Raw genomic sequence first — 14,241 nt, 5'->3', positions numbered from 1 at the left:
GCAGCTTTTGCCTCAGGAATGAATGGGCCGGGCCGCTTGCAATCCAACAGCCTGATACATCCATCAGGGGAAAGTCGGGACACCCCCATACATATTAGATGTTCGGCCGTTCTAGCCAAAATCTACATTCTTGGCTGACTTGGTCCTCTTTAGAGCGGGGTTGTTCTTTAAGAAAGGTGCTGACTGTGTGTAACTCCTTGCTTTTTAGATTTGGTGCTGGTCCTCTCCGCATAGTGCTGCCTTGTTTAAAATGGCCTCCCTCCCTAAAGAAGTAGACGAATCCTCCATACAGGAGCAGAGAGCCTTCCTGGACAGGTCTGTCCTATTCCAGTCTGATTTTCTGTAATAATCGTCGTCCATAAAACCTGCTTACTCATTTGCAATCGTTGAAGCCTACGTTTTTTGGTTTTGTCTGGGTGTCTCCCCTGCAGCGTGGAGAAGACCCTTCACAGGCCCCCCTTGGAGGAAGTAAGAATTGAGGATTTAGCAGTCACTCTCCCCTCCCTCTCTGAAATCCTGGTGGCCTACACTCGCTTTAAGCAGCTGTTTCTAATAGGTAAGATTGTATTTCGACATCCATTTTCATATATTGGATCCCTTTAAAGGGATTGTCCATATGCCCTATTAGGACATTATCAGGCACTATTACAGTGACTACCATTCTTGAGCCGTCTTTGTATTACGTGCACAGCCATGGCCCTGTAATGTTTCTGGCCCCAGCGTAAGGCAGCTTAGTTCCTGTTCAGTTGAGTAGGAGGTGAGCTGCAGTACCCCGGCACGGCCACTATACAGTGTATGGCGCTGTCTGTTTCCAGCTCTGTCTACTGTATAATTTCTGGCATTGCAACTGATTGGTCGGGGTGCCGGATGTCGGACCCCCACTGATATGATATTGACCTGTCCTGGGAAACCCCCTTTAATGGTTCCTCTGTGACTTTACATTGATGGTCTATCCTCAGGGAAGCGATGCAGCGTCTTCATTATGTACCAGGCCCAGCTATGTATAATCTGTAGCAGGAGTTCCTGTATCACAGCTCTGTCCCATTCACTTGGCACAGCGCCTTCAATCAGCTGATCAGTGGAGAATTTCTCTTGTAAATTATACACTTTCCTTTTTTCCATTTTTATTTGATAGATAATTCCACTGAGTTCTGGGACACGGACTCAAAGTGGTTTTCGTTACTGCACACGAGCAATTGGCTTGAAATTGTAAGGTGAGTAACGTTCTTTATGCTACATAAATTTTTACTTAAAGGCTATGTACACCTTCGGAGGCAATATTTGTTTATGATGCATTTTACTCATTTTTGGCTAAAAATAATTTTTTCAATTGGTCTTTATCAAAAATATTGAGCCATTTTGTCACAAAGGGTTAACTGTTTTTCTAGCTGTGTGATTGGTACTTTCACTTTGTGCCAGTCATCTAATAAACCTCATCTGTAAACTACTGAGAGGTCATAAACACTTATTTAAGCCACATTCTTATCAGTAAGAGAAGAACTGAGCTATAATGAGCGTTTTATAAGGTCAGAGAGCAGAGATAAGGAGTCCGTCTGCTCCCGGTCTGATGGAAAAGACAGAAAATCCAAAGGGTGCTACTAGAGAATCTCAGCTCTGTACAGAAAAAAGGACGCCATATTTTTTAATAAAGGCCAATTGAAAAAAAAATATATGATTTTTAGCTCAAAATAAGTACAATGCAATAATAATAAAAAATTGTTTATATTTTTTATATTGACGGCCTATCCTGAGAATTGATCATAAATATCTAATTGGCGGTGGTCCAACTCCCAGCACCCCCACTCGAGTGAGCACTGCAACCTCTTCTTCTTGACTTTTATTAGTGTTGCATGAAAAACATTGGTTACAGTATCCTAAGGATAGGTAATCAATATCAGATTTGGGGGCGAGGGTCCGACACCCGGCATCCCCACCGATCAGCTGTTTTGGGCTGCGGCAGTGCCAGAGACTTTGTGCCGCATGGAAGCAGTAGGCGGTGTACATTGTGTAGTTTCCGACGCCAGCATACTGAAACTCCGCTCCCATTCACCCTGGCACTGCCACTACACCATGGGCAGAGCTGTCTGCCTCCAGCTTCGTACATTGTTTTCGGCACCGCAGAAGCCCAGTACAGCGGATCGTTGGAGCAGGTGTTGGTCCCTGACAGATCTGATATTGATGACCTCTCCAGAGGACAGGCCATCAATATCCCGAAGCCTGGAAAACCTCTATCCTGACATCTCAGATCTCACCGCCATTCTCTTTTTTGCTGTTCCAGACAGTGCCTCAAGAAATCAATAGAAGTGATCGAATATTTGGAAAGCCAAAGAATTAATGTTGTCCTCAAAGGTATCGTTAACTCCTAGTGTCTCTTCTCTTGGAGCATTTAGTCCTTTGTGCTTTTTTCTAAGTGATCCTGTTGGTTATTCTCCAATGTTCCTGCAGAGGACACGGCCTCCGACTTCTGCTGTGTAATCTCCAGTCTGGTGCAGATCATGATGGATCCGCATTACCGCACCAGATACGGCTTCCAGAGCCTTATCCAGAAGGAGTGGGTTATGGGAGGACATAGTTTTCTGGATAGATGCAACCATCTTCGGAACAACGAGGGTGAGGTAAGGCCAAGCTCTTGGTCAAGAAATGCTGCAGACCATAGAGTGAGTTCCTGAAGTGTGATAGCAGACAAGGCTTGTGGACTGGACACAGTGTAAATAGGGCACCCAGAACTGGGACATGGGCTCTGTGTAGTGCTGGGTAGTGTTAAGCGAACTTGTGTTTTAAGTTTGGCGTCTAAAGTTCGGGTTATCGAAGAATCGCGTTATGGATTCCGTTACCACGGACCATAACTGAATTTAGAATCCATAATGCAATTCTTCGATAACCCGAACTTTAGACGCCGCCCTTAAAACACAAGTTCGCTCAACACTAGTGCTGGGTTAACTATTTAAACATTTAGGCACAAAAGTTTTTTTGACTGCAGAATTCGCCACATGCTGCATTAAAAATCGGCATAGAATCTACCCAGCAATTGGCATGCTCTATAGTAAAATCCCCATTAGTTTGTGCTGCATATTTCACCACGTGCAGCGCGTAAGGTAAATTCTGTGGCCAAATCCACAGTGGTTTTTTTCCAGCAGCAAAATACATTCCCTAAAAGTGACCACAGGAGACAACCGTGGTACAGTTACCTGAGACAGTCGTATAATGTTAGAGCCCTAGGTGCAGGAAAGGCTTATATTGATGTCCGCTTGGCTAGGCAACTGGACAGGTTGTGTCTTCTGCAGGCACTTTTAACGTGACAGTTCAGTGAACCATTTCCATTTAGCATTGCTATATTTTATTAGATTTTTTTTTATCTTACAATTTTTTTTGTTTTGTTTTTTGCATTGCTTCATTTTAGGCCTTGATTGTCTTTTTTTTTTTTTTTTTTTTTTGCATTGCTGTATTGTAAAGTGGTATTCTAATTACATTAGTGGATAACTATCCTCCTGTAGATAGCCCTCCACCGATCGTGTGAATGGTGAATGGGGACCCTGTGGATATACAGTCCTGATCAAAAGTTTAAGACCACTTGAAAAATGGCAAAAAATCATATTTAGCATGGCTGGATCTTAACAAGGTTCCGAGTAGAGCTTCAACATGCAACAAGAAGAGATGGGAGTGAGACCAAACATTTTTTGAGCATTCAATTTAATGAAAACAACGAATAAACTGAAACAGGCTGTTTTTCAGCTGATCAAAAGTTTAGGACCACACCTCCAAAAAAAAAACTAAACCCCCCCCAAAACAGAAATCCAACTTCCAAACATGAAGCCGTTATTGTTTGTTACTTCCAAAATTGGTTTCGGCATCCTTGATGCAAGCGTTTCCATGAGGTGAGTGGGAACATTTCTCCAGGTGGTGAAGACGGCCGCACGAAGGCCATCTACTGTCTGGAACTGTTGTCCATTTTTGTAAACTTCCCTTGCCATCCATCCTCAAATTTTCTCAATTGGATTTAGATCAGGGGAACAAGCAGGAGGGGCCAAAAGAGTGATGTTATTCTCCTGGAAGAAGTCCCTTGTCCTGTGGGCATAGTGTACTGTAGCGTTGTCCTGTTGAAAAACCCAGTCGTTACCACACAGACGAGGGCCCTCAGTCATGAGGAATGCTCTCTGCAACATCTGGACATAGCCAGCGGACGTTTGACGCCCCCGCACTTCCTGAAGCTCCATTGTTCCACTCAAGGAAAAAGCACCCCTGACCATTATGGCGCCCCCTCTACTGTGGCGCGTAGAAAACATCTCAGGTGGGATCTGCTTGTCATGCCAGTAACGTTGGAAACTATCAGGACCATCAAGGTTAAAAAAAATTCTCATCATAGAATTAAACTTTCTTCCACCTTTTGAATGTCCCATGTTTGGTGCTCTCTTGCAAAGTCCAAACGAGCAGTTCTGTGGCGTTCAAGGAGACGAGGTCTTTGAAGCCGTTTTTGTTTTTGAAGCCCTTTAGTCTCAGATGCCGTCTGATGGTTATGGGGCTGCAGTCAGCACCAGTAAGGGCCTTAATTTGGGTTGAGGATCGTCCAGTGTCTTGACGGACAGCCAATTGGATCCTCCGGCTCAGTGCTGATGAGATTTCTTTGAGTCTTCCACTTGACTTTTTTGTTCCATAACCCTCAGGATCATTTAAGAAATTCCAAATGTCTTACTGCGTCCCACCTCAGCAGCGATGGCGCGCTGTGAGAGACCCTGCTTATGCAGTTCAACAACCCGACCACGTTCAAAAAGGGAGAGTTTTTTTGCCTTTGCCATCACAACGTGTGACTACCTGACAGAAAATGACAATGAATCCACATCTTTGCACAGATTTGGCCTTTTAAAGGCATGTGGTCCTAAAATTTGGATCAGCTGAAAAACAGCCTGTTTCAGTTTATTCGTTGTTTTCAATTAATTGGATGCTCAAAAAATGTTTTGTCTCGCTCCCATTTCTTCTTGTTGCATGTTGAAGCTCTACTTGGAACCCTGTTAAGATCCAACAATGTAAAATATGATTTTTTGACATTTTTCAAGTGGTAAACTTTTGATCAGGACTGTATTATTACACATAATGAGAATACCCCTTTAGGTCTTTTTCCTGCAAGCCATGTGATTGCAAGGTGACCACCAGCACTTTGCTTTCATGGTATAGTACTGGTCCCATTCCAAGTGGAAGCAGGGCGTCTATGTCCCTAGTAAATTATTTACACACCGAATGACTAAACGCAGCCTAATACTGAGTGAACAGCGGTAGTAGGAATCTAACCAAGGAGATGCTGGGGAGAAAAACCTGGCTGCTAAGAAACCAAAAACTGAATATTTTAGGAAATGGAGTGGATTTCACTATAGATAACAACTGGTTATGAGACTTCAGAAGAACGTGGAGGTGATAGTCAGAGTTCCCTGTAAACTTTACCTTGTGTGCAAAACTTTTTTTTCTTTTCCACCAGTCTCCCATCTTCTTGCTCTTCCTGGACTGCGTTTGGCAGCTGGTCCATCAGTACCCACTCTCCTTTGAGTTCTCAGAGACGTACCTGACGGTCCTGTCAGATAGCATCAATATACCGATCTTCAGCACTTTCTTCTTCAATTCACCCCATCAAAAAGAGTCGCATAAGTGGGTAAGAACGCTTTTCTTAAGTCTGCGTTGCCATAATTTGTGTCAAATTCATCAAACGTAACATGGAGTTTGAAAAATGTGGAGAATCTTTAAACATAACCCTATTGTCTAGAGATGTTACTCCGGCTAATTTTTTTTTTATGCCAACCCCTTACTGCAGTAAGATTGCGCCTTTTTGCAACTTTTTAAGAAGTTGCAGTTCATAAATCTGGCATACTCCTAAGTAACATACCTACCAACACTCACTTTTCAAAAGTGGCGTACAATCGCAACTTTCTGCACAAAAATGGTGGGCTCCAAAACTTGCAACTTTTTTTCTGTCAGCATTCTGGCATAAAGAATTGATGCATTCTCTTCCATATGCCCGGGGTGATGGGACACGAGTATGACATCACCATTAAGCTTTGGGCCAGTGGAGGGTGAGCAATAAAATTCAATTGGGACTTTAAAGGGGTTGGCCTATCTCATACATTGGTGGCATATAGCTAGGATATGCCACCGGTGTCAGGTGTGGGACCTGCACCTATCTCTAGAATGGGACCTCCAAAGTGAACGTGCATGCATGGCTGCCCTCCCTTTCATTTCTATGGGAGTGCCAAAAATAGGCGAGCGTGATATGCTTAGTGCAGGGCCTGAGGGGACAGAGCATGTCATAGAGTCAAAGAACATCGGTTAGAAGCCAAGCACTGCTCCTTCAGGTTCTGCACTAGGCAAAAGGCTTCATGCACATGACCATAATCTTCATCCGTGTGCTATCCTAATTTTTTGCGGATAGCACACTGATCCATTCATTTCTATGGGGCAATGGATCCATATGTCCATTCTGCAAATTATAGAACATGTTCTGATCCATGTTGCGGATGAGAATAGACATTCATATTGAATCTATGTGGGGTTATTTTTGTGGATGACGATAATATTTCATGATTTAAATGTTTTGGATACAATAATTAGGGGTCATGCACATTTTGATTCTGTCTTTTCCTTTACTTGGCCTGTTTTCCGGTAGCAGCACTATCCGCAGCTAGTGGATCATCGGATAGATTGAGATATCCCAGCATTTTTGTAACTGGAGAACACTTGACAAGAGGCCCATTCTCCAGCCTCTAGGAGCAATTTAATAATTATGGCCACGTTTGCTTAAGCTGCGACCTGTTTCCTTCTGCTGGAATTTGCAAGTTCTCTGCTTTTTCTTGGCAGGTTGAGGACAGCAGCGGCAGACAAAGCAGCTCTTTGAGTTTTTACTCCGTCTGGGACTGGTCGGTGCAGTTTGAATTTAAAGCTCTGACGTTTCTAAGCAATCTGCTGTACATGGAGAAATCCAAGCAAGAGAAAAGCCGCAAAGGAGTACGTTCTAAGGCGAGTATGGTGAGGTGGTAGGGGCAGGTTCAGTAGTGCTGTTCTCTTTATATTCTGCACTGGTGATTTTTAGCCATAGTTCTGCACTCTATTGACCGTAGCTGGAATGGAATAATAGAGCAGTGTTTCCCAACCAGTGTGCCTCCAGCTGTTGCAAAACTACAACTCCCAGCATTCCCGCACAGCCCAAAGGCTGTCCAGGCATACTGGGAGTTGTAGTTTTGCAACAGCTGGAGGCACACTGGTTGGGAAACACTGTAATAGAGAATACATGTCGAGTAAAAAAAAAAAGAAAAAAACATTTGGTTGTCCAATTAGGATTACCCTGTCTATATGCCCACTTAGAGGGGTTTTCCCCTTTGGACCCCTCGCTCCTTATACCAGAGTAGAAAGACGCTAGCAAGCAGACCCATGCTGTGTATTTACTGACAGTTTCCCATCACAAAATCGGCTGTTTTCCAGGGTATTAGGAGCAAGCCAGCTTCCATTTTCCACAAATTAACATATTAGGATCTTCATGAAGAAATAAAAAAGTAGGCACTCTATACTCTTCATTAATGTGCAGGCTCTACACACTCTCCCTTCAATTCAATATTGCGCAGAGTTGGAGCAGACTTGAATTACTGCAGCACTTTACTTCCTCCCTGCTGTTGTCAGCTGCAGAAGTGGATACATTGATGGATAGAAAGCCAAATAGCTTGTCCTGTGATTAAAGCAGCCTCTGGGAGAGTTCACATCACTATTTTATTTTCTGTTCTTTTGATCCGTCAGAAGAACAGAATAAAGAAAAACAAAAACAGGATCCCTTTGGCATCTGTTTGAGCCAATACCGTCTGAAATCCGTTTTATTTAGACGGGAAGAAAAGTACTGGATTGCATAACTGATGCACAGGATCTGTTTGTTTGTTTTTTTTGTTTTTTTTTTGACAGAATCAGCTTTTTGACAGATCAGAACAGAAAAATAACAGTGAAGCACCACTATAGAGAGCAGGTTTATAGAAACAGTGACCGGTGGCCGGGCTGCAGCACCACTATAGAGAGCAGGTTTATAGAAACAGTGACCGGTGGCCGGGCTGCAGCGCCACTATAGAGAGCAGGTTTATAGAAACAGTGACCGGTGGCCGGGCTGCAGCACCACTATAGAGAGCAGGTTTATAGAAACAGTGACCGGTGGCCGGGCTGCAGCACCACTATAGAGAGCAGGTTTATAGAAACAGTGACCGGTGGCCGGGCTGCAGCACCACTATAGAGAGCAGGTTTATAGAAACAGTGACCGGTGGCCGGGCTGCAGCGCCACTATAGAGAGCAGGTTTGTAGAAACAGTGACCGGTGGCCGGGCTGCAGCGCCACTATAGAGAGCAGGTTTATAGAAACAGTGACCGGTGACCGGGCTGCAGCACCACTATAGAGAGCAGGTTTATAGAAACAGTGACCAGTGGCCGGGCTGCAGCGCCACTATAGAGAGCAGGTTTGTAGAAACAGTGACCGGTGGCCGGGCTGCAGCACCACTATAGAGAGCAGGTTTATAGAAACAGTGGCCGGGCTGCAGCGCCACTATAGAAAGCAGGTTTATAGAAACAGTGACCAGTGGCCGGGCTGCAGCACCACTATAGAGAGCAGGTTTGTAGAAACAGTGACCGGGCTTCAGCGCCACTATAGAGAGCAGGTTTGTAGAAACAGTGACCGGTGGCCGGGCTGCAGCACCACTATAGAGAGCAGGTTTATAGAAACAGTGACCGGTGGCCGGGCTGCAGCATCACTATAGAGAGCAGGTTTATAGAAACAGTGACCGGTGGCCGGGCTGCAGCATAACTATAGAAAGCAGGTTTATAGAAACAGTGACCGGTGGCCGGGCTGCAGCATCACTATAGAAAGCAGGTTTATAGAAACAGTGACCGGTGGCCGGGCTGCAGCATCACTATAGAGAGCAGGTTTGTAGAAACAGTGACCGGTGGCCGGGCTGCAGCATCACTATAGAGAGCAGGTTTGTAGAAACGGTGGCCGGTGGCCGGGCTGCAGCATCACTATAGAGAGCAGGTTTATAGAAACAGTGGCCGGGCTGCAGCGCCACTATAGAAAGCAGGTTTATAGAAACAGTGACCGGTGGCCGGGCTGCAGCACCACTATAGAGAGCAGGTTTATAGAAACAGTGGCCGGGCTGCAGCGCCACTATAGAAAGCAGGTTTATAGAAACAGTGACCGGTGGCCGGGCTGCAGCATCACTATAGAGAGCAGGTTTATAGAAACAGTGACTGGTGGCCGGGCTGCAGCGCCACTATAGAGAGCAGGTTTATAGAAACAGTGACTGGTGGCCGGGCTGCAGCGCCACTATAGAAAGCAGGTTTATAGAAACAGTGACTGGTGGCCGGGCTGCAGCTCCATTGTATCAATAACATGGTAGACAATTTCATGTTTGTGAATTTGGAAGAAACAGAGGTCTGAAATTTCAAGGTAAAGATACCGCAAAAGCTTTATACATAAGGATCTGAGGAATTCTTATTTTTCACTGAAGATACACTTCAACAAAACCAATGGTTTGACTTCCATATAATAACAGTGACATTTTTCTTTTTTTATAGCATCACAGGCAGTTATCTCTGCCTCTTACCCAGCCAAAATCTTCAAATAAGAGAGGATTCTTCAAAGAGGAACCTGGACCTTTTATAAAAAGTCTACTCGGTAAAAGAATTAGCAAATTAATAAGTGCATCAGATGAAGTGCCAAGTAATTACCAGGTCTTCTATGAGAATTGGCACAGAAAACCAGTAGACTATAATGGCTTGATCCTGCCACATATCGAGGGGCCTGATATCTGCATCTGGGCCCAGCGACACTTGCGTTGGATCCCGGAAGCTCAGGTACTCGGTGGTGGAAATGTGGCTGCCACACAGAAGGTGTTGGAGCTCTTGGATGAAATTCAGTGTCTTAAGAATGAATTGAACGAGAGACCAATATTGCCCTATCGAGCCTCCAAGGAGAATGACCTGGACAGTAGACGTAAAAAGTCTGTCCGCCGATCCTCACTGTTCCCTTTTGCTCATTTCCATATGAACTGTATTAGACCTTCTATATCTACTACCACGTGGAGGAGCTGGGAAGCGGAGGATGAACTTGTGAACCGGGATGATGAGGATTTTGAACTGGGCACTATATGATTGATGTAATCTCTCTAGATTTGATTTAATAAGATAGATATATATGTATACTGTTATATCACTGGCAGATTCCCATGTGCTGCTCACCAAATGTATAATTTATTTCTATAGGTTTTGTATTTCAGGCATTCCTAGACAATCGTTTTTAGGTTAAGAACCTAATGTCTTGTTTACAAAGCAAGTAAAATATGAACCGTTCACAAGGAACAAACTAGACGTCTTTCTTGCAGAAAGAATATACAAGAAAAAAAATATATATATGGACCAAACCATCCTTCCCATCACAATCCAAAAAAATGAGAGAATTTCTCTTTAAAGTTAAGTATAGCACAGCATAAGAAGAGACTTAAATTACTGCATTCCTTTACTTTCTCCCTGCTGATGTCAGCTGCAGGAGCATATAGAGGGAAAGTGATAGCTAGCTCAAATAACTTGAATATCTTGCCCAAACATGGAATTTACAAGCGGTCTGTGTGTCTGAAGAGGACACTTGCCAGCTAATAAAGTCCTGTGATTACAGCAGCCTCGAGTAGTGTTTGACTGTACAAACAATGGAGGGGAGGGGTTGTCAAATATAGTAGGTATCTGTAACATGGGAGACAAGTTACAGAAAATATCATCCTTTTCCCATCAGCTCTTTCATAGTTTATGGGATATGAACCCATGTCCGTATGCTCCATTAGATCCCTCAGCTCAAGACAGTCTTTGAGCCAGAATGGAGATGCACTAACATGTAAAAAAATGTTTTACTGAGCAACCTCCCTCAGACAAAAGCAACTGTTTTCCTGGGGTCTTGGCAGCCTGACCTGCTTTTATATTAAAGGGGTCGTCTGTGATGAGAGAACTTCTTTTAAAGGGGGTTGTCCGGGATTAGGAAAACATGGCTGCTTTTTTTTTCTTCCAAAAAACAGCACCACCCCTGTCTGTGGGTTGTCTGCTATCGCAGCTCCGTTCCACTGGAGCCAATGGGGCAGACCTGCAATACCGCACACAATCTGTGGACAGGGGTGGTGCTGTTTTTGGAAGAAAGCAGCCATGTTTTTTTCTAATTGTGTACAATCCCTTTAAGATTTTGTGGAAAGGTTATGACTCCGTATGGGTGCCATTGTCACCTAGCTTCTCAGTATGACTGCATCATAAACAGGTTTTTGCCATTCGAGAGGCTGGAAAAGCGGAGTTATAACCTCTACAATGTACAATTATACAGAGTAATGATGGTTATCGGTCAGGGGGGTTATGCTTGAGTATCTTTTTTTTTTTTTTTTCTTTTTTTTTTTTTTCCATTCCTTAATTTATATTAATATGGCGGACACAAGTCTAAGATTATCATCACGCCACCACTTAGGGATCCATCCACATATTACCTAGCGCTGATAGCTCTGATCGTAGACTTTTTATGCAACTGTTAATATTTAAATAAATCTATATGAAAATGTTACAATACATGTCACTTTCCATTGGAGACGTGGTTGAAAAAAATAATTTAGCACTGCAGATATTGCAATTATTTTATATCAAGATATAGCAGGGCCGAATCTCATCATTGAACGCTTATTTTGTGTGCTGAGTGATATCGAAGTTACAGTAATCTTGCCAAATGACAAGTTCAGTTCTGCTATATCTTATTAACTTTCACTGTAGACCCAGAAACTAAAGCCGGTGTCCACTGAAGGGGATGAAATGCCAAAAACATCTATTAAGAAGCAGCCTTTTATGTTGGTGAACGTCACCTCCCAGCATGCTTTGCTGTAGTAGTTTAGTTAGCAATGCACTGTGGGGGGTACATAAATGTAGTTCTATCAATTGCTTACTGCCAGACTACTGTATGAAAAGCTTATATGTATAGGAGAAAATTTACCTCATTTGCTTTATGGAAAAAAAGGATGTATTATAGTTGCTATTTTGTAATTAAATATTTTATCTATAGAAGGTTTTTGTTCTTTTTTTATTTACTGAACTGAGCATCTCAGCATTTTATACAGATATAATCTATGTAAGTAGTAAATTCACTGTGTACATACATTACTGATCCTCAGTTACATCCTGTATTGTACTCCAGAGCTGCACTCACTATTCTGCTAGTGCAGTCACTGTGTACATACATTACATTACTGATCCTCAGTTACATCCTGTATTAAACTCCAGAGCTGCACTCACTATTCTGCTAGTGGAGTCACTGTGTACATACATTACTTATCCTGTACTGATCCTGAGTTACATCCTGTATTGTACTCCAGAGCTGCACTCACTATTCTGCTGGTGGAATTACTGTGTACATTATATTACTTATCCTGTACTGATCCTGAGTTACATCCTGTATTTGTTTTATAAATCACACCAAAACATAACACAAACCCAAACAAATATACAGAACATAATGCACCTCAGGATGGTACAGACAACACTGGTCCAACCCAACTCACTCCCCCACAGAACACCAACTATATACAGTATTTACAGTTTCAATGTACTAACATTTCTGACATGATTGCATTGTATCTACACACAGCAAAATACAGAAGTCAATACAATACAACACACATAAAATAAAATAAAATGTTGGGCCCTGAGCTGGTCCTGCATCCCATGTCCCCAGTATATGATAACAGATGTCCATTAACCAGCCCAGGATTTTCTAATATATCTCAAAAGTCCCCAATGTCCCATAGAACCCTCCCTCCATTTACCCACCACTCAACCCAACACTAAACCCAAGAGTGGCAAGACGAAAACCTTTTTTGACGAAGAAAAACATCCAAGCCAGGCTACATTTTTCAAAAACACATCTGAAGTCTCCGAAAAGCATGTGGGAAAAGGTGTTATGGTCTGATGAAACCAAGGTTGAACTTTTTGGCCATAATTCCAAAAGATATGTTTGGCGCAAAAACAACACTGCACATCACCAAAAGAACACCATACCCACAGTGCGGCATGGTGGGGGCAGCATCATGCCAAAGGGCTGTTTTTCTTCAGCTGGAACTGGGGCCTTAGTTAAGCTAGAGGGAATTATGAACAGTTCCAAATACCAGTCAATATTGGCACAAAACCTTCAGGCTTCTGCTAGAAAGCTGAACATGAAGAGGAACATCATCTTTCAGCATGATAACGACCCAAAGCATACATCCAAATCAACAAAGGAATGGCTTCACCAGAAGAAGAATAAAGTTTTGGAATGACCCAGCCAGAGCGCAGACCTGAATCCGATGAAAATCTGTGGGGGGATCTGAAGAGGGCTGTGCCCAGGAGATGCCCTCGCAATCTGACAGATTTGGAGTGTTTTTGCAAAGAAGAGTGGGCAAATCTTGCCAAGTCAAAATGTGCCATGCTGATAGACTCATACCCAAAAAGACTGAGTGCTGTAATAAAATCAAAAGGTGCTTCAACAAAGTATTAGTTTAAGAGTGTGTACACTTATGCAACCATATTATTTTATTTTTATATTTTTTTCTTCCCTCTACCTTAAAGATTTCAGAGTTGTACAGTTTATAGGTCACATTAAAGGTGGAAAAAGTTCTGAAATGATTTATCTTTGTCTCATATTTTTTACATCACAGAAACCTGACATTTTAACAGGGGTGTGTAGACTTTTTATATCCACTGTATGTATATGTGTGTGTGTATGTATATATATTATACAGTACAGACCAAAAGTTTGGACACACCTTCTCATTCAAAGAGTTTTCTTTATTTTCATGACTATGAAAATTGTAGATTCACACTGAAGGCATCAAAACTATGAATTAACACATGTTAACTCCTTCAAGACTATTGGAAGACCATTTCAGGTGACTACCTCTTGAAGCTCATCAAGAGAATGCCAAGAGTGTGCAAAGCAGTAATCAAAGCAAAAGGTGGCTACTTTGAAGAACCTAGAATATGACATATTTTCAGTTGTTTCACACTTTTTTGTTATATATATAATTCCACATGTGTTAATTCATAGTTTTGATGCCTTCAGTGTGAATCTACAATTTTCATAGTCATGAAAATAAAGAAAACTCTTAATGAGAAGGTGTGGCCAAACTTTTGGTCTGTACTGTATGTGTGTGTGTATATGTATATGTGTGTGTGTGTGTGTATATATATATAT

The 14,241-nt window shown here is 42.7% G+C and overlaps 1 protein-coding gene and 1 long non-coding RNA gene across 2 annotated transcripts in view; one reads left to right on the top strand and one right to left on the bottom strand.

Moving 5' to 3' along the window:
• The window catches only part of MTMR12 (myotubularin related protein 12), a 38,167-nt gene extending 26,087 nt beyond the window's left edge, over positions 1-12,080 (top strand). Inside the window, exons 9-16 of the mRNA XM_044276401.1 lie at positions 209-315; positions 432-556; positions 1,136-1,214; positions 2,279-2,349; positions 2,446-2,615; positions 5,468-5,638; positions 6,838-6,996; positions 9,576-12,080. Of these exons, the coding sequence (XP_044132336.1) occupies positions 209-315; positions 432-556; positions 1,136-1,214; positions 2,279-2,349; positions 2,446-2,615; positions 5,468-5,638; positions 6,838-6,996; positions 9,576-10,151 (1,458 nt within the window). The 3' untranslated portion in view covers positions 10,152-12,080. The remainder of the gene's footprint in view (positions 1-208; positions 316-431; positions 557-1,135; positions 1,215-2,278; positions 2,350-2,445; positions 2,616-5,467; positions 5,639-6,837; positions 6,997-9,575) is intronic.
• The window catches only part of LOC122924880, a 45,167-nt gene that overhangs the window by 16,010 nt on the left and 14,916 nt on the right, over positions 1-14,241 (bottom strand). The gene's annotated exons all lie outside the window — the stretch shown is intronic.

This window comes from Bufo gargarizans, chromosome 1 (genome assembly GCF_014858855.1).
Source record: "Bufo gargarizans isolate SCDJY-AF-19 chromosome 1, ASM1485885v1, whole genome shotgun sequence".
NCBI classification, from domain to species: Eukaryota; Metazoa; Chordata; class Amphibia; order Anura; family Bufonidae; genus Bufo; species Bufo gargarizans.
Note: the sequence above shows the minus strand (reverse complement) of the source record. Positions and strands in the feature narration are given on the sequence as shown.